Source organism: Paralichthys olivaceus, chromosome 13 (genome assembly GCF_024713975.1).
Source record: "Paralichthys olivaceus isolate ysfri-2021 chromosome 13, ASM2471397v2, whole genome shotgun sequence".
Lineage (NCBI taxonomy): Eukaryota > Metazoa > Chordata > Actinopteri > Pleuronectiformes > Paralichthyidae > Paralichthys > Paralichthys olivaceus.
The window spans coordinates 113,194-134,609 of NC_091105.1; the positions used below are offsets into that span (position 1 = coordinate 113,194).

Sequence of the window (21,416 nt, forward strand, 5' to 3'; positions counted from 1 at the left end):
GACCTGTGACCAGGTGATGTAATTACAGTGACACCGTGATGACGTCACAGTAAATAGATTTCATTTAGCACATGTGCACGCGCGTGCGTGTACTTTCAGTCGCGCGCTCTATGCTAATAACTCCACAAGCACGAGCCCTGTTGAGGAGCGTTGTGCGCGCGCCAGCAGCAGAAGTGTGTGTCTCGTGAACCCGCACGTTACTTGGTCCTCAGTCCCCGGACTCAGCTGTTGCTCGGTCAACTCGTCTCCGGTTCTCCGGTTGTTCTCCGGTTCTGCTGAACTCGCCTCTGGTTCTCCGGTTGTTCTCCGGTTCTGCTGAACTCGCCTCTGGTTCTCCGGTTGTTCTCCGGTTCTGCTGAACTCGCCTCTGGTTCTCCGGTTGTTCTCCGGTTCTGCTGAACTCGCCTCTGGTTCTCCGGTTGTTCTCCGGTTCTGCTGAACTCGTCTCCGGTTCTCCGGTTCCTCTCGTCATGCTCCCGGTTCTTTTGTCCCTCTTGTGTGTCCCGCTGGTCGCTGGAGTCCTGGACTCACCGGACGTTCAAGGTACTGACACCGAACCCTAACTACGTTACAAAGTAACGAAGTACATGTAGCAGTATTCCGTACTCGAGTACAAACACGTTCTTTATGTGAGAACTTTATTTTGAAACGATCAGTGATCGATGATCGAGGGATCGCGAATGGATTTGATTGACAGCCGCGGCGCGGGAAACATCTGTTGTAATTGTAGTATTGGGACAGCTGCTCTGACGTCACAGCCGACCTATGGTTCTAATCTTGAATATGATTGGTCCTCGTGATGTGACGTTTCTGCTTCACTGTGATCCATCATCAATCAGATTGTTTTTCTTCTTCTGTGGTGTCTCAGTGTCCTCACCTGTAACCATAGCAACAGTGAGGTGACAAAAACGTCTGTGTTGTTGCGTTGTCATGGTGATTTCATCATCAGCAAGTAGAGTGGCTACGATTTGTGATAGTTTAGTTGAAAAAACATACAGCTGCTCATCACATGACTTCTCTCCCCTCAGTGATCGACGTGTTGGGTCTTCAGGACTCGAGACAGAGCGTGGCAGCCGTGGAGAAGCTGTCGGCCGGGCTGAGCGCACTCAGTGACGTGTACGTGGTGTCGACGTTACGGCTGCCGGCGAAGCTGGGCGGAGTCCTGCTGGGTCTCTACAGCAAACAGGACAACAGGAAGTACCTGGAGCTTGCCATCATGGGGAAAATCAATAAAGGTCATTCAAAATTTCTTTAAACGCTTTAGTGTCCATGACAACAGTGAAGAGGACAGAGACAGTTAGGAACAGAGCTTTGTGGAGCCCTCTACAGGAATTCTTCAAAGACAAGTTCCTGGTTGTTTCAAGCTGTTTCCTGATTGGTCAGAGCTCCTCACTCTTCTTCTCCTCCTGCAGTCCTGGTTCGTTATGTCCGAGCCGATGGGAAGCTCCACACGGTCAACCTGCAGAACGCCAACCTGGCTGACGGGCGGACTCACTCCATCATCCTGAGGCTCGGAGGTCTTCACCGCGACAACATGAACATGGAGCTCTACGTCAACTGCCGATTGGCCGATTCCAGCCAGGGTCTGCCGCCATTGGTCCCTCTGCCCAGGGAGGCGGAGTGGGTGGAGATCAGACATGGACAGAAGGCGTACGCCCGACTACAGGTCAGAGCCGTGCGGTTTGTCAGGAGTAGATTCAGCCAACAATCGACAATAATAATAAACAACGATCAAAAATATTCAATAATAATTAACAATAATCAATGATAATTAACAATCAAGGAAAATTGACTGAGTTTTAAAGGTCGTCACTGACACAGCTCTGCCTCTCAGGGGGCAGTGGAGTCCCTCAGACTGGCTCTAGGGGGCAGTGTTGCTAAAGCTGGAGCTCTGACTGACTGTCCGTTCCAGGGAGACGGCTCCGCCTACAACTCAGGTGAACTCACCTTTAGCCCCTCCCACTCATTAACACGACTGTGGCAGCTCGTTTTGTATATAAAGACGATCACTGACTGTATATAAAGATGATCACTGACTGTATATAAAGACACTGACTGTATATAAAGACCATCACTGACTGTATATAAAGATGATCACTGACTGTATATAAAGATGATCACTGACTGTATATAAAGATGATCACTGACTGTATATAAAGACGATCACTGACTGTATATAAAGACCATCACTGACTGTATATAAAGACCATCACTGACTGTATATAAAGACCATCACTGACTGTATATAAATATGATCACTGACTGTATATAAAGATGATCACTGACTGTATATAAAGACCATCACTGACTGTATATAAATATGATCACTGACTGTATATAAAGATGATCACTGACTGTATATAAAGACGATCACTGACTGTATATAAAGACACTGACTGTATATAAAGACGATCACTGACTGTATATAAAGACCATCACTGACTGTATATAAAGATGATCACTGACTGTATATAAAGATGATCACTGACTGTATATAAAGACCATCACTGACTGTATATAAAGACCATCACTGACTGTATATAAATATGATCACTGACTGTATATAAAGATGATCACTGACTGTATATAAAGACGATCACTGACTGTATATAAAGACACTGACTGTATATAAAGACGATCACTGACTGTATATAAAGACCATCACTGACTGTATATAAAGATGATCACTGACTGTATATAAAGACCATCACTGACTGTATATAAAGATGATCACTGACTGTATATAAAGATGATCACTGACTGTATATAAAGACCATCACTGACTGTATATAAAGACCATCACTGACTGTATATAAAGATGATCACTGACTGTATATAAAGATGATCACTGACTGTATATAAAGACGATCACTGACTGTATATAAAGACACTGACTGTATATAAAGACGATCACTGACTGTATATAAAGACGATCACTGACTGTATATAAAGATGATCACTGACTGTATATAAAGACCATCACTGACTGTATATAAAGAAGATCACTGACTGTATATAAAGATGATCACTGACTGTATATAAAGACCATCACTGACTGTATATAAAGACACTGACTGTATATAAAGATGATCACTGACTGTATATAAAGACGATCACTGACTGTATATAAAGACCATCACTGACTGTATATAAAGAAGATCACTGACTGTATATAAAGATGATCACTGACTGTATATAAAGACGATCACTGACTGTATATAAAGACACTGACTGTATATAAAGACGATCACTGACTGTATATAAAGACCATCACTGACTGTATATAAAGAAGATCACTGACTGTATATAAAGATGATCACTGACTGTATATAAAGACGATCACTGACTGTATATAAAGACCATCACTGACTGTATATAAAGAAGATCACTGACTGTATATAAAGATGATCACTGACTGTATATAAAGACGATCACTGACTGTATATAAAGACACTGACTGTATATAAAGACGATCACTGACTGTATATAAAGACGATCACTGACTGTATATAAAGATGATCACTGACTGTATATAAAGACCATCACTGACTGTATATAAAGAAGATCACTGACTGTATATAAAGATGATCACTGACTGTATATAAAGACCATCACTGACTGTATATAAAGACACTGACTGTATATAAAGATGATCACTGACTGTATATAAAGACGATCACTGACTGTATATAAAGACCATCACTGACTGTATATAAAGAAGATCACTGACTGTATATAAAGACGATCACTGACTGTATATAAAGACACTGACTGTATATAAAGACGATCACTGACTGTATATAAAGATGATCACTGACTGTATATAAAGACGATCACTGACTGTATATAAAGACCATCACTGACTGTATATAAAGACGATCACTGACTGTATATAAAGAAGATCACTGACTGTATATAAAGATGATCACTGACTGTATATAAAGACGATCACTGACTGTATATAAAGACCATCACTGACTGTATATAAAGAAGATCACTGACTGTATATAAAGATGATCACTGACTGTATATAAAGACCATCACTGACTGTATATAAAGACACTGACTGTATATAAATACGATCACTGACTGTATATAAAGAAGATCACTGACTGTATATAAAGACCATCACTGACTGTATATAAAGAAGATCACTGACTGTATATAAAGATGATCACTGACTGTATATAAAGACCATCACTGACTGTATATAAAGAAGATCACTGACTGTATATAAAGATGATCACTGACTGTATATAAAGACCATCACTGACTGTATATAAAGACGATCACTGACTGTATATAAAGACGATCACTGACTGTATATAAAGACGATCACTGACTGTATATAAAGAAGATCACTGACTGTATATAAAGACCATCACTGACTGTATATAAAGAAGATCACTGACTGTATATAAAGATGATCACTGACTGTATATAAAGACCATCACTGACTGTATATAAAGAAGATCACTGACTGTATATAAAGATGATCACTGACTGTATATAAAGACCATCACTGACTGTATATAAAGAAGATCACTGACTGTATATAAAGATGATCACTGACTGTATATAAAGACCATCACTGACTGTATATAAAGACGATCACTGACTGTATATAAAGACGATCACTGACTGTATATAAAGAAGATCACTGACTGTATATAAAGACCATCACTGACTGTATATAAAGAAGATCACTGACTGTATATAAAGATGATCACTGACTGTATATAAAGACCATCACTGACTGTATATAAAGAAGATCACTGACTGTATATAAAGATGATCACTGACTGTATATAAAGACCATCACTGACTGTATATAAAGACCATCACTGACTGTATATAAAGACCATCACTGACTGTATATAAAGAAGATCACTGACTGTATATAAAGACCATCACTGACTGTATATAAAGATGATCACTGACTGTATATAAAGATGATCACTGACTGTATATAAAGATGATCACTGACTGTATATAAAGACCATCACTGACTGTATATAAAGAAGATCACTGACTGTATATAAAGACCATCACTGACTGTATATAAAGACCATCACTGACTGTATATAAAGATGATCACTGACTGTATATAAAGATGATCACTGACTGTATATAAAGACGATCACTGACTGTATATAAAGACACTGACTGTATATAAAGACGATCACTGACTGTATATAAAGACGATCACTGACTGTATATAAAGATGATCACTGACTGTATATAAAGACCATCACTGACTGTATATAAAGAAGATCACTGACTGTATATAAAGATGATCACTGACTGTATATAAAGACCATCACTGACTGTATATAAAGACACTGACTGTATATAAAGATGATCACTGACTGTATATAAAGACGATCACTGACTGTATATAAAGACCATCACTGACTGTATATAAAGAAGATCACTGACTGTATATAAAGATGATCACTGACTGTATATAAAGACGATCACTGACTGTATATAAAGACACTGACTGTATATAAAGACGATCACTGACTGTATATAAAGACCATCACTGACTGTATATAAAGAAGATCACTGACTGTATATAAAGATGATCACTGACTGTATATAAAGACGATCACTGACTGTATATAAAGACCATCACTGACTGTATATAAAGAAGATCACTGACTGTATATAAAGATGATCACTGACTGTATATAAAGACGATCACTGACTGTATATAAAGACACTGACTGTATATAAAGACGATCACTGACTGTATATAAAGACGATCACTGACTGTATATAAAGATGATCACTGACTGTATATAAAGACCATCACTGACTGTATATAAAGAAGATCACTGACTGTATATAAAGATGATCACTGACTGTATATAAAGACCATCACTGACTGTATATAAAGACACTGACTGTATATAAAGATGATCACTGACTGTATATAAAGACGATCACTGACTGTATATAAAGACCATCACTGACTGTATATAAAGAAGATCACTGACTGTATATAAAGACGATCACTGACTGTATATAAAGACACTGACTGTATATAAAGACGATCACTGACTGTATATAAAGATGATCACTGACTGTATATAAAGACGATCACTGACTGTATATAAAGATGATCACTGACTGTATATAAAGACGATCACTGACTGTATATAAAGAAGATCACTGACTGTATATAAAGATGATCACTGACTGTATATAAAGACGATCACTGACTGTATATAAAGACCATCACTGACTGTATATAAAGAAGATCACTGACTGTATATAAAGATGATCACTGACTGTATATAAAGACCATCACTGACTGTATATAAAGACACTGACTGTATATAAATACGATCACTGACTGTATATAAAGAAGATCACTGACTGTATATAAAGACGATCACTGACTGTATATAAAGAAGATCACTGACTGTATATAAAGATGATCACTGACTGTATATAAAGACCATCACTGACTGTATATAAAGAAGATCACTGACTGTATATAAAGATGATCACTGACTGTATATAAAGATGATCACTGACTGTATATAAAGATGATCACTGACTGTATATAAAGACGATCACTGACTGTATATAAAGACGATCACTGACTGTATATAAAGAAGATCACTGACTGTATATAAAGACCATCACTGACTGTATATAAAGAAGATCACTGACTGTATATAAAGATGATCACTGACTGTATATAAAGACCATCACTGACTGTATATAAAGAAGATCACTGACTGTATATAAAGATGATCACTGACTGTATATAAAGACCATCACTGACTGTATATAAAGAAGATCACTGACTGTATATAAAGATGATCACTGACTGTATATAAAGACCATCACTGACTGTATATAAAGACGATCACTGACTGTATATAAAGACGATCACTGACTGTATATAAAGACGATCACTGACTGTATATAAAGAAGATCACTGACTGTATATAAAGACCATCACTGACTGTATATAAAGAAGATCACTGACTGTATATAAAGATGATCACTGACTGTATATAAAGACCATCACTGACTGTATATAAAGACCATCACTGACTGTATATAAAGACCATCACTGACTGTATATAAAGAAGATCACTGACTGTATATAAAGACCATCACTGACTGTATATAAAGATGATCACTGACTGTATATAAAGATGATCACTGACTGTATATAAAGATGATCACTGACTGTATATAAAGACCATCACTGACTGTATATAAAGAAGATCACTGACTGTATATAAAGACCATCACTGACTGTATATAAAGACCATCACTGACTGTATATAAAGACGATCACTGACTGTATATAAAGACGATCACTGACTGTATATAAAATGGAGCCACGGTATTGAGGTCCCACCCTAACACCCACCCAACCTATCAGGAGTCAGTCTGACCTGTCAGTCATGATGTCTCCTTGTTGTTTTTCAGTGGGCGGGGACATGAACTCCATCCTGGGTGAGTTGAATCAATATTATTTTTTATAAAAATCAAAACTCATCAATTTCATGTTAGTGTGATGATGTCATCCCTCAGGTGAACACACCAAGGCTCTGATTGGTCAGCTCATCATCTTCAACCAGATCCTGGGAGAGTTACGACAGGACATCAGAGAACAGGTGAGACAGACAGGACATCAGAGAACAGGTGAGACAGACAGGACATCAGAGGACAGGTGAGACAACAGACAGGACATCAGAGGACAGGTGAGACAGACAGGACATCAGAGGAAAGGATGTCATGTCTGTCTCACCTGTCTATTCTGTCTGACCTGTCCTCTGATGTCCAGTCTGTCTCACCTAACTTTAACCATAACCCTATAGACTGGACAGTTGAGACATCAGTAGTGTGGACATACCTGTAGATTTGATGTCTCATGGTCTCGTCCTCAGGTGAAGGAGATGTCTCTGATCAGAAACACCATCCTGGAATGTCAGGTTTGTGGTAAGTCTCTGACGTCCTGATGGACATGGACTAGGTGGACGACTGAGGACCTGATTGAAGACAGTCCCTGTCTCTCTGCAGGTTTCCATGAGCCTCGCTCTCGTTGTTCTCCTAACCCGTGTTATAAAGGGGTCTCCTGTGTGGACAGTCTTGATTACCCAGGATACACCTGTGGATCCTGTCAACCTGGAATGAGTGGCAACGGGACGCACTGTCAGGACATCGACGAGGTAACGAGACAAGGCCTGTCGACACAAACACAATGACAACAAGATAAACATTCACACAGAGGACGTGTCCTTGTGTGAAATAACTATTTTATATCACTATATGTTTTACATATGTAAAACTACTATGTAGTGATCAAAGGACAGAATTGTTCCATTTAGATAATCTGCTTACGGTGATCACTGCAGGTCTTCTCATGTTTGGACGTCAAATATTTTTTATAGTTGTTAGCGTCTCGGTCAGTAGTTTATTATTGAACCATCTCCTCTACAAACATTTACTGACTGCTGTCTTTACCCTTTACACACGTGTGTGTGTGTGTGTGTGTGTGAGAGAAAGAGTGTGTGAGAGTGTGTGTCTGTGTGTGTGTGATATAGTGTTAGTTATGTTATGTTGGTAGACACTGTCTCGTGTCCTCTCATGGTGCAACAGGCTGTTTGAGAAGTGTGAGAGCTTGGTGAAGGTCTAAGGCTTCACTCCCTGGACATCACAGATATGAGACTGTGACCAGACACTGTCTCCAGAACCAGAAACTACACTTGAGAGGAACGAGCAGACCACAGATGAAAGGATCTGTTGGGGTTTGAAGTGTGACGGCAGGAATCATGCTCAGATGTTGTGTGGATGAATTCTGATTTCCTCCTCGTCAAGCTTCAATAAATATTTCAGCACCAGACGTTAAAGGACTCCTGAACTCTTTCTTCACTGACGAGTTGACCATCGATCAGGACGTTTTCCACAACAGTGTTTATCTTAAAATCCATCGTAACCTTCCCTCACGTTGTAGCTTAGGTGTCAGAAGCTACGTCATCTTATACAAACGTGATGACTGTAATATTTTATAACCCCGCCCCTCAGTGCGAGCTGCAGCCATGTTTCTCTCCTGACGCCTGCGTCAACACAATTGGTGGGTTCAGCTGTCAGCCCTGTCCTCCTGGACTGTGGGGGGTGCCATTGGTTGGTACTGGACTGGACTACGCAAAGACACACAAACAGGTGAGAAGCACACAAACACACAAAGACAACTGATGAGGGACATGATGATGATGATGATGCAATGTGTGTGTGTGTGTTTACATCTGTGTGTCTTTGTGTCTCTGTGTGTGTGTCTCTGTGTGTTGTCAGGAGTGTGTAGACATTGATGAGTGTGTCGACCTCCCTGACGCCTGTGTCTCAAACTCCGTCTGCATCAACACTGTGGTAAGTTTTCTTCTTCTTCTCTGACACACTGTGATCAGTAGTCAGTCGCTGCCCCCTGGTGGACAGAGGATCAAACCTCTTTTCTTTCTCAGGGTTCATACAAGTGTGGCGGCTGTAAACCCGGTTTCCTTGGCAACCAGACATCAGGTTGCTTCCCCAGGAAGTCATGCGCTGCGTTGACCTTTAACCCCTGTGACACCAACGCCCACTGCACCATGGAGAGGAACGGGGAGGTTTCGTGCAGGGTGAGATCGCTGCCTGGCTCAGAGGCTCAGTCAGTCTGATCCCAACGCCACAGTTTCATTAACTCCTGTCATGTGCATGTGTCTGCAGTGTAATGTGGGATGGGCAGGTAACGGGAACACGTGTGGCACGGACACGGACATTGACGGGTATCCTGACCGCTCTCTTCCCTGCATGGACAACAACAAACACTGTAAACAGGTGAGACTCACAGACGAAACAAGTGACGGATGTCAGTGACCTGTGACATCACATTGTGTTTCTGTCCCCCGTCCACCAGGACAACTGTGTGTTCACACCGAACTCTGGTCAGGAGGACGCTGACAACGACGGGATCGGAGATCAGTGTGATGAGGACGCAGATGGAGACGGCATCAAGAATGTGGAGGTGAGTCAGAAGACACCCTAAAGAAAACAAATGCAACCACAGAATGTGTTGTTGCTGTCATGTGGTCACATGTCCTCTGTCCCTCAGGATAACTGCCGATTGGTTCCAAACAAAGACCAGCAGAACTCAGACAGCGACTCATTTGGAGACGCCTGCGACAACTGTCCCAATGTCCCCAACAGTGACCAGAAAGACACCGACAGCAATGGACAGGGAGATGCCTGCGACCAGGACATCGACGGAGACGGTGAGAGGAAAGCACACTTCGTCCAGGTTGACCTGTGTGAGACGCTGTAGGAGACAGACTGGACAGAGTGAGACATCTCAGCTGCTTTACAGACCTGTGTGTATGTGTGTGTGTGTGTGTGTGTGTGTGTGTGTGTGTGTGTGTGTGTGTGTGTGTGTGTGTGTGTGTGTGTGTGTGTGCAGGGATTCCCAACGTTCTCGATAACTGTCAGAAGGTGCCAAACCCAATGCAGACGGACAGAGACAGAGACGGCGTGGGAGATGCCTGTGACAGTTGTCCTGAGCTCAGTAACCCCATGCAGGTTCACCTCTACACTGACATCACATGACCTCTGACCTCTGTCACATGACCTCAGAGGTCGACCACAGGGCTTTCATACTTTAATTTTTTTCGGACACAATAGTTGTTATAATGAACAGAGTGATAATTAAATGCAGCAGCTTAACATAACTGTGACCCCCGGTGTAAATATCATGCCCTGGCACTCCCCTCCATAAAGACTGCATGATGAGCATCTTGGCTAGATCCTTCTCAGTTGATTTTCTATTTCAGATCTAAAAAAGGGAAAAGGAGTTCATAACCAAGTGATGGTTCAGAACGTAATCCATAACTATAGACTTTATCAAAGAGAAACGTTTTTAGTTCAACTTTAAATGTAGAGATGGTGTCTGACTCTAGAACCCAGAGTGGGAGCTGGTTCCACAGGAGAGGAGCCTGGTAGCTGAAGGTTCTACCTCCTGTTCTCCTCTTACAGACTCTAGAACCCAGAGTGGGAGCTGGTTCCACAGGAGAGGAGCCTGGTAGCTGAAGGTTCTACCTCCTGTTCTCCTCTTACTGACTCTAGAACCACAGGAGAACCTGTGTTTTGGTAGTGAACTGATCTTTCTGGATGACATGGTGTTATCAGCTCTTTGACGTATGAAGGTTTGATTGTTAAGGTTTTAAATGTGAGGAGCAGGATCTTGATATTCTGGATTTTACAGGGAGCCGATGTAGAAAAGACAGGAGTAATAAGATCTGTCCTTCTACTTCCTGTCAGCACTCTGCTGCAGCACTTTGACCAACTGGAGACTTTTCTCAGACTTCCTGTGACGTCCTGATAATAAAGAGTTAATCTAGTCTAGAGAACAAATGGACGAGTTTCTCAGCGTCCTTCTGAGACCGGATGTTTCTAATGTTCTTACAGTTTTTTTCGATTGCTAAACGACAGTGGGCACAACTGGAGTCACATGTGCAAAACTCTAACTACAGTCTGCACTACCAACAGTCACCTGAGCTAAACAGTTCACATCACCTGCAAAACTCATTCCAAGCAACACAACTCTTAACACATGTCTCAAAACACGCTCAGTGCAGCCAAACACTATGCACAACCCTCACTGAGATAACACACACTGTCACTCAGAACACACTGAGAGTAAAAACACTAGCATCAAACACTAATACAGAAAATACAAACTTTTCATCTTTACAGTTTGAACGATTTCAGAGACTTCATACAAAGTAAGATTTTCTTCAAAGAAAAGAGTGAAATTCTTTCACATGATTTATTAAAATTTTTAGAACATAACAATTCTTTAAGGTAAATGAAAATTAGCAGTTTGCTTCAATAGTCTGTAGTAATTTACAGAATTACAGTAATGAGAAAAAAAAGGTAGAAACTAAAAGTACATAGTGTAATTCAAACAAATAACTGAGGGGCTAATCCTGCCTCTAGCATCAGGCCACAGGTTCTCATCAACATCACAGCTGATGTTCTCTCTTGCCATGCACCTGGGGAAGAACCTTCTGGAAGTCCTCATCCATCCCTGGCAGTCCTCTGGACTCGTGTCCTCACATCCGGCACGCATGGCTTCCAAAAGAGACATTTGGTCATGTGGGTGGAGACCAACCATGTCAACAATAGCATTTTCCTGCGCATCTGAAAATATTTTCCTCTTCCCCCTGTTGGGGGCAGCCTTTGGGTCCTGTTGTAAAAATATATTTTACAGTCAAACTTACTGTAATATATATCTGTGTAAATATTCTATAATTGCAATACAAAATAGATTCCTGTAATGTTTTCATTCACTGTAAGGATGTAACTCTCACCTGTTTGTATGATGGAAAATTCGCATTACAGATGTCACTGTGGATCTTTGCAGATATGGTTGCACCCTCAACCCTGCCTCTCTCAATGAGAGACCATGGTTCACGACATGGTCCATAAGTTCAGCCCTTATTTCATCTGAAATAACAACTCTTTGTCTTCTTTGTCTTCCTCCACGCATCCGCCCTCTCCCTGCCACCCTTCTCCCTCCACGAACCCGTCCTCCTTGTTCCATTTCCCAAATGAGTCTTTCTGGCTTCTACCTATATATACTGTAATATATATATATGTGTGTGATCACTAACAAGTCTAAAACAAGACACCTGCTTAGCCTTTCAGCTGAAATTGCAATCAGCAGTGTTTGAAAGGCACAAGGCTGAAATCTATTCTGTTTTGAATGTGGTTCACAGTTTTGACAGCAGTGTGTTAGCATTTGAACAAAGTGCTGTAAAGCCACAGTGTTGTGCAGGTTGTGGTTAAAGTCATGGGATAAGTCTGTAGAGTTTTGAAAACTGTTCAAGCAATGAAAAACGAAATAGAGTTTGGTCCACATGAACTGCTGCTGTGCAGACGGTAGTTAGAGTTTTGCACATGTGAGTCCAGTTGTGCCCACTGTCGTTTAGCAATCGAAAAAAACTGCATATTGTGCAGGTGGAAGAAAGCTGTCCTAGAGACTTGTTCTATATGTTGGTCAAATGTCCTGGTCGAACATAACTCACGGTTCCTCACAGTGGAGCTGGAGGACAAACTGACACCAAGGTGATTCTCTGTTCAGACAGTGATTCTCTGAGATGTTGAGGGTCAATTACAACGACCTCAGTCTGAATTTAGAAGTAAGAAGTTTTGACTCATCCAGGCCTCGATGTTCTTGAGACGTACGTCATGTTCGTCATTAGTCTTCCAACGAGCTGTTATTACCTAAGTAGTTGTGGCTCAGGGGTTCGAGCAGCCGTCCTCTAACCAGAAGCGTTGGCGGTTCAATCCATCAGCTTCACCATCCGAATGTTGAAGTGTGTGTGGGCAAGATACTGAAACACAAATTTCCCCTTCTCATAGAGAAGTGCTGCACATAGATGAACTGTATCATGGAAAAAGTTTGAATTGTCCATATAAATACAGACCAGTAATCAAAGAGCTGGTAATATATAATATGTTATATATGATCATATTCACACAGACACACCTTAACAAAGGTCAGAGGTCAAAAAACATTCTGTCTTCATCTCTTTGTCAGACGGACGTCGACAACGACCTGGTGGGAGACGTTTGTGACACGAACCAGGACACGTACGTCTCATTAACCCCGCCCACATCTGTTTAAACCACAAACTGTAAATAAAGATGGACGACAAGATAACAACAACTAAAAATGGCAGCAATTGTATACGAGATATTTGGCTGTGAATGTGAGAGTGTGTGTGTGTGAGAGTGTGTGTGTGTGTGAGAGTGAGTGTGTGTGAGAGTGAGAGTGTGTGAGAGTGAGTGTGTTTGTTTGTGAGAGAGAGTGTGTGTGTGTGTGAGAGTGTGTGAGAGTGAGAGTGTGTTTGTTTGTGAGAGAGTGTGTGTGTGTGAGAGTGTGTGTGTGAGAGTGTGTGTGTGTGTGAGAGTGAGTGTGTGTGTGTGTGTGTTTGTTTGTGAGAGAGTGTGTGTGTGTGAGAGTAAGAGTGTGTGAGAGTGTGTTTGTTTGTGAGAGAGTGTGTGTGTGTGTGTGTGTGAGAGTGAGTGTGTTTGTTTGTGAGAGAGTGAGAGTGTGTGTGTGAGAGAGTGTGTGTGAGAGAGTGTGTGTGTGAGAGAGTGTGTGTGAGAGAGTGAGAGTGTGTGTGTGAGAGAGTGTGTGTGTGAGAGAGAGTGTGTGTGTGTGTGAGAGTGTGTGTGAGAGAGTGAGAGTGTGTGTGTGTGTGTGAGAGAGTGAGAGTGTGTGAGAGTGTTTGTGCTTCGTAGAACAGGAGTCAGAGAGAGAGAGAGAGAGAGAGTCCATCGTCATCCATCTTTATCTACAGTCTTTGATCTTTTGTCTGAAGTTTGACTGAAGCTGAACTAAACTCGTCTATCGAACATGTTTCACTTCAGGGATGGAGACGGTCTCCAGGACAGCAGAGACAACTGTCCTGACATCCCCAACAGCTCCCAGCTTGACTCTGATAACGACGGCCTCGGAGATGACTGCGACCATGACGACGACAATGACGGCGTCCTCGACGACCACGACAACTGCAGACTCATCGTCAACCCCAACCAGAAAGACTCTGATGGTAGCAATCTGTCTGTTTCTCTCACCTGTCTCCCTCTGCCTCTCTCTCTGACCTGTCTGTCTGTCTTCAGCGAACGGAGTCGGAGACGTCTGTGAGAACGACTTTGACAACGACGCCGTGGTGGATTTGATCGACGTGTGTCCAGAGAGCGCTGAGGTCACACTGACAGATTTTAGAGCCTATCAGACTGTCATCCTGGACCCGGAGGGTGACGCCCAGATCGACCCAAACTGGGTGGTTCTGAATCAGGTGACCTTTTACCCAGAGTTCACTCTTTTATTTGCAGATTCATCAAATGTGTTTTCATGTTTTGATATTTGGTTGACTCTTCAGTGAATTCTGTCTGGTTACCGCGACCAACATATAGCAGCAGTTGTGTGATGAGCTGATGGTGGAGCTGTTTAGTTCAGGAGACTGTGAACAGGAAGGATTATCCTCGTTGTGTTGATCTCGTCTCTCTCTCCAGGGGATGGAGATCGTCCAAACGATGAACAGTGACCCCGGTCTCGCCGTGGGTACGTGTTTCCACCTGAACCTTTATTACGTCACCGCTCCCCTGTCCTCAGTCCTCGTCGCAGTGTAGACCATCCGCTCCCCGTGTGTCTGCAGGATACACGGCGTTCAATGGCGTTGACTTCGAGGGAACATTTCACGTCAACACGGTGACGGATGACGACTACGCCGGCTTCATCTTTGGTTACCAGGACTCGTCGAGTTTCTACGTAGTGATGTGGAAGCAGATGGAGCAGACGTACTGGCAGCCTGTCCCCTTCAGAGCCATGGCCCAGCCCGCCCTGCAGCTCAAGGTGTTACTCTACTGTCCAATCAGAGGAGATACAGCTCTCTGCTGCCCTTGTTAATCAGACCAGCAGTATGTTGTTGATGAGTGCAACTGAGTTATCATGAATCGATTCACACTCCAGTGTCTGCCTTGCAGGCGGTAAAGTCTGGAACTGGGCCGGGTGAGTTTCTGAGGAACGCTCTGTGGCACACCGGAGACACCCCTGGAGAGGTGAAGCTGCTCTGGAAGGACCCGAGAAACATTGGCTGGAAGGACAAGACGTCGTACCGCTGGCAGCTGAGCCACCGGCCGCAGGTCGGATACATGAGGTGAGACCTTGAACCGGGTCTACAGGTGTGTTGGATCCTGACTGTATCAAATCAATCAATCACATTTTATTTTTATAGTCTCATATTCACATTCCCAGTTTGTCTCATCGATGTCAGCAAGTTGCAACGTCCTCTGTCCTTCACTCATCAAGAGTTAAACTACAGAGACACTTTCTGAGCAGTAACTGAAGCTCAGAGTCTCATGTGAGGATCCAGGACACAAGGACAATAGATGCTGATGAACTGAAGACATCAACATAACAACAGAGTCTCTACATTAGAAGAAACAGTTTGTGACTTCAGGTTTAAAGTATTTGTACATGAGGACATGTCTGATAGAGATGAAGGAGCAGACACATGAACTGAGGAGTCACTGATGAAGATGAGGAGACATGTTGTGTATCCACAAGTCTGGTTGTGATCATGGTCCACCATCAGCTGACACCATCAGGATCTATGGTCCAGGATGAAAACAAAAGATATGTATATATATATATATATTGTGTTCTGATAATATTTCTTGTGGAAGCATATATAGTGAGAATAGAATTGGGCCAAGCACAGAACCCTGAGGAACACCGTGGTTAACTTTGGTGTACGCACAGATGACTCAACATTTATCGATCTAAAAAATATGATTCAAACCAGTTTAGGGCGATCTAACAGGACGAGGACAGACAAACATCTGAAGCTATGAGAAGGTCATTAGTGACTTTAAGACTGTCTCCGTGCTGTGATGAGTTCTAACACTGAAAGTCTTCATATTACCTTCCTGGAGAAACTCTCACAGCTGATTGGCTACAACCATCTCAAGGATTTAGGACAGGAAGGGGAGGTTGGATATCGATCAATTTGGTTAAAACCTCCTGGTCCGGAGTTGGTTTTTGAGGAGTAGTAGTACTGGTGTACTCTGTAGTATTACTCAAAGTACTACAGTGTACTATAATACTATCTGTCCCCCTCTTTTTTCTTTCACATCCTAATTTCTACTCTAAACTTCTCCAGGGCGACCCAGTACTCTATTGTACTCATCTCCATGACGAACGAGACTCTGGCAGGTATGCCACTTGTTGAGCTTTGATATAAGATGCACTGTAAAAAGGCATCGGTCTTCCTGTTTTAACAGAAAGAGCGAGGCCACTCCTCCTCAGTGTACCGTTAAAAAAAACGTGATTAAAAACAGTTGAGGTCAGGTTGATATTTTATCACTTTATAAGCTTCATTATTGTTGGTGTTTAAATTCACATTAAACTTGATTTTCAGAAAAGTGGTCCTACGATGCTCTGTGAATATGAGGAGCGGGCACAAGTAGATGAACACAAGATGGCTCAGATTCTCTCTCTGAGGGACAGGGGGCTTCTGGGTTCTGTTTCTAGTTTGACCAATCAGCTTTGGTCACTCGCAGGTAAACAGTCCGTGTGGAGAGAAAACGTTTTATCTACATGACACCAAAGTTTCAGTTTGTGTTCAATGTGGAGAATCGTTTCAGTGACAGAAAGAAAACATGAAGAGAGAACGTTGATGTGGCAGTTGACCATCCCACACACAGCCAGAGACAAGGGCGTTGCTTTGCAGCATCCTTATTGATCACTCAAACTCAAAACATGCAACTTCACTTTGCCTGCCTTTCAGCTGGTACCTCGGTCCAGTGTCCGTGTCTCCTCGTGCCTCCATGAGCCTCGCTCATGTCCTGTGTGGCTCTCTGAAGCAGCTCTGCTGCTGCCTTTTAAAGCGGAGGATCAATCAGTGAACAGCTCTCATCTGCGCTGATTGATCCTCCACAGTAACACGAAGAAGAAGCCGTAAGGAGTTAGGAAAGGAGTTAGGAAAGGAGAACCATGTTGCAGAGAAAATCCCACTTCACTTATACTCAGCGTTTTATTAAAAAAAATAACTTTATTGAGACAGAAGATGTACACAAACAGTACAGTTCTGTGCTCTGACAGTTTTAATAAAGTTCTCTGTTTTAAACAGGGAGGGAAGGAAAGATATCGTGGATATCTTGAACTCGCTTCGTAATTCAGACATCTGGTTTTCCAGTAATGTGATTGGTCAGTAGTTGAGCTGTTGATGCTCTCAGGTCAGTGTCAGTTACCATGGTGATTTACCAGTTAGTTAACCATAGTAACCACATTGTTTGTTTTCTATCCCGGCGTGTCTCTGTGTTTCAGGGTGAAACTGTTCGAGGGGACGTCTATGGTGGCGGACTCCGGCGTAGTGATCGACACCACGATGAGAGGAGGCCGACTCGGCGTCTTCTGCTTCTCCCAGGAAAACATCATCTGGTCCAACCTGCGCTACAGATGCAACGGTACGACCTTTAACCCCGAACACGCTGGGTACGAGAGGTTCATGTGGCATCTTTACTCTGACGTGTTGTTGTGATCATTTTGTGTTGTTGTCGTTTCAGACACGGTGCCTGAAGACTTCAAGTCTCATCGTAAACAAGTTCTAATGCACATTCATGTCTGAGAGCAGCAGATGGACAGAAACACACACACAAACCCACAATCAAACAAACACACACACAAACCCACAATCAAACAAACACACACACAAACCCACAATCAAACAAACACACACACAAACCCACAATCAAACAAACACGCACACAAACCCACAATCAAACAAACACACACACAAACCCACAATCAAACAAACACACACAAACACACACACAGACCCTGAGCTTCTCTGAATTCACTTTAACTGTAGTTTGTCTGAGTCTGCGTGTGTTTGTGTGTGTGTGTCGTCACGTAAAAATTATTTGTCTGTTTCAAATGACGTAAACGTTGCTTTCTTCTTCATGTGCTGTGGTTAACTCACCTTAACTGTGGCTACACTGCCCCCCATGGTTTCCAGTGGCACTGTCTTTTTCCACTGTGTCATTCCTATCCTAAAAAAACTTCAGAAGACGAGAACAAATACAGACAAAATGAACGCAGAGTACGAACAGAAGGTATCTCACGTTGAGATTCCGTCAAACTCATTGAAAACAAAGTTTAACTTTATCAACACTATGGCCTAATCCCATTTCAACCCCTTCTCCCTATCCCTTAGCCCCTCCACTCCGTTTTGCGCGTTCACGTGTAGGTGTAGTGTGACCTGATACTTGTTGGGATGGAGGGGGAGGGACAGAGTGTTCGGGCTGTACAGCCCTCGAAACAGAGATTTTTCAGACCCACACTTCAAACCGAGTGCTGTGAGAACTTCCCAGAATCTCTTGCGAATCCCCAGCAAGAGGGGGAGAGACCCCTGCCGATGTCTCTGCAGCTAGCATGCCTCAGCATCTCCCCCCTCGCTGCAGCACCCTAATTGGCTCAGGATAAGAACCTTTACCAAGAAACCACCTGATGTCTTTTGTGTTTTTTCAACCGTCCATCAGTAGCTTCCTGTTTTGATCAGCTGATCAATAATAAATTGACATCACACACAAAAAAATGTTTCTGTGTATTTGAATATGCATATCTCGATTTGAACTCGAATTTAACTAATATACTGACAAATGTTGCTTCTCAGTTCTGATGACACCTGGTGGCCAGAGTCCGTCAGAACATCTTATTCTTATGAACATGAATGCTTTAAAGGAATCTTCATTTGCTTCCGATGTTAAGTTTCACTGCTGAAACTCGTTGACGAGTTCTCTAGATTTCTTCACTAGAAGAAAGTGTCTGTAGCAGCTACAGACCTGAACTCCTCAGTTCTCTGGATCTTCTCTGGAGGACAAACTCAAATGTCAGAGTGAGACTCGGTTTGTCTGTCTCCTCCTTCACTCCTGTATAAAGTCTAAGTCCAGGAGAAGTGAGGACACAGCAGAGCGTCCTCCACTGATCCACTGAGGGAGTGGGGGGGTGATGAGCTTCTAACACGTGACACAAACATGAAGAAACACAAACAAAAATCTCTGGAGACAAAGTGCTGACACACACGTAGTAGACAGACGAAGACGTGAAGACAGTTTGTGGTGATGAGAGCTGACGATGGTGTCAGGTGATGTAAACATGATCACATGATCACTTCCTGTCTGTCTGCTCCACCTCTCACCTGAAGAAAGAGGAGGATCTGATGCTGAACGAGTCTGAGCAGAAAACCTGCTGCTGAGTTGTTCAGCTGTGAAACATGAACTCTGGAGACGAGACTCTGGATTCTACCTGGAGCTCAAGTCTGAACATGACTTTTGTTTGTCTTGACCTCTCGGCACAAACCAAACACTCATTTAGTTGCTAAGCATCAGTGTTGAATCTGAAATGTTCTTGAAACCTATTCGCTGTCGCACTGTGGTCATGTTTCCTCAAGGAGGCGATGTTTTCACCTCTGTTGGTGAACATCTGAGATCCAATGTGTTTATATACTTGTACTCTGATAACTTTCACTACCTGTGTTTATATACTTGTACTCTGATAACTTTCACTACCTGTGTTTATATACTTGTACTCTGATAACTTTCACTACCTGTGTTTATATACTTTTACTCTGATAACAAAACCACATCCAAAATTATGACGACACGTTAGACCTGAGACCAGGAAAAGCCTGGAACTATTTACTGGATGTATTTCCTGGAACTTTTTCCAGTTACTATTTCCTGGAACTTTTTTCTGGAACTATTTCCTGGAACTGTTTCCTGGAACTTTTTTCTGGACTATTTCCTCTCTCACGTGACATGTACGTTTTTCTCTGTTAAAAGTACCGTGAGATGAGGAGAGGCCACTGGGGGATGGGGAGGGGGCATTGACAGATGGGAGGGGCCTTGTGAGATGGGGAGGGAGCAAGTGCGATGGGAGGGGGCACGGGGAGGGGCCAGGGGAGATAGGAGGGGCCCTGTGAGAAACTTCAGAACTGATGCTAGCTCGTGATGGTGATGATGTTTTAGCACTCAACGCTAAATCTAGTTCACTGCTGGACTCCTTCTACACTTTTATAATCACATTTAAATGACCATAATATTTGATGATTTTTATCTTTTAAAAGTTCAGGGCACATTCTCTCTTCAACACATGAACATGTTGAAGAGAGAATATTTAGTCATAAAAACAGTTGAAGTTTACATATTAAATCAGATGTTCCACAGTTTTGTTTCCTGTTGATTCTGAAAAGGTTATTTCTGTTGTGAGTCCAGAGATGTGTCAGGAGATGTAACTTCACTGAACCAGGTCTGTGGAGGCAGAGCTCTCTTAGTGAGCACCGAGCAGAACCTGAACCAGAACCTGAACCAGAACATTTGGTCTGAACCAACACGTCTTGATGGTCCCACTGCTTCAGTTCTGAGATCAAACTACTCATTTCCTTCAAGTGTGAATCTGAACATGAGACAGATTTCACTGAACATTTGTTTTCCTTGATTGTTGTTTGTGGTTTTTAATGTTGACAAAACTAAATATAAGAACTGTTTTTACATTTTGACTCCAGTTCTGCGTCTTTACATTTTTATTCAATCGTTCAATTCTTAAATATTTTCATTCATTTGTGTGTGTGTGTGTGTGTCTGTGTGTGTATGTGTGTCTGTGTGTGTGTTTGTGTCTGTGTGTGTGTGTGTGTGTGTGTATGTCTGTGTCTGTGTGTGTGTCTGTGTGCATGTGTGTCTGTGTGTGTCTGTGTGTCTGTTTGTCTGTGTGTATGTGTGTCTGTGTGTCTGTGTGTGTGTGTCTGTGTGTGTCTGTGTGTGTGTGTGTGTGTGTGGTTGAGCAG

General features: G+C 42.5%; 1 protein-coding gene across 7 annotated transcripts; it reads left to right on the forward strand.

Annotated features, from left to right (window-relative positions):
• The first annotated feature begins 197 nt into the window (after positions 1 to 197).
• On the forward strand, positions 198 to 21,136 carry thbs3a (thrombospondin 3a). 7 transcript variants are annotated; one of them, XR_011245810.1, is made up of 25 exons: positions 198 to 543; positions 1,029 to 1,235; positions 1,413 to 1,666; positions 1,835 to 1,937; positions 7,459 to 7,485; positions 7,564 to 7,646; positions 7,920 to 7,971; positions 8,053 to 8,201; positions 9,058 to 9,195; positions 9,325 to 9,399; positions 9,492 to 9,644; positions 9,733 to 9,843; positions 9,923 to 10,030; positions 10,118 to 10,277; positions 10,460 to 10,578; positions 13,601 to 13,653; positions 14,437 to 14,618; positions 14,689 to 14,867; positions 15,085 to 15,133; positions 15,228 to 15,424; positions 15,556 to 15,728; positions 15,807 to 16,786; positions 16,992 to 17,133; positions 17,703 to 17,808; positions 17,900 to 18,036. XR_011245810.1 is itself a non-coding variant. In XM_069536718.1 (23 exons), the coding sequence occupies exons 1-23, from the start codon at positions 471 to 473 to the stop codon at positions 18,198 to 18,200; spliced, it is 2,847 nt and encodes a 948-aa protein (XP_069392819.1). In that variant the 5' UTR covers positions 202 to 470; the 3' UTR covers positions 18,201 to 21,136. The 7 variants fall into 7 exon arrangements, 2 of the variants coding, with proteins under 2 accessions (XP_069392819.1, XP_069392820.1); XR_011245809.1 differs by having other exon boundaries at positions 16,992 to 17,808; XR_011245811.1 differs by lacking the exon at positions 16,992 to 17,133.
• The last annotated feature ends 280 nt before the right edge of the window (positions 21,137 to 21,416 follow it).

Excerpts from the sequence above, each read along its gene's own strand:
- thbs3a (XM_069536718.1), top strand. The coding sequence starts at position 471 with ATGCTCCCGGTTCTTTTGTCCCTCTTGTGTGTCCCGCTGGTCGCTGGA. Across the intron at positions 1,667-1,834 it reads AGGCGTACGCCCGACTACAG|GGGGCAGTGGAGTCCCTCAG; the intron begins GTCAGAGCCGTG and ends TCTGCCTCTCAG. Across the intron at positions 18,040-18,138 it reads CCTGCGCTACAGATGCAACG|ACACGGTGCCTGAAGACTTC; the intron begins GTACGACCTTTA and ends TTGTCGTTTCAG.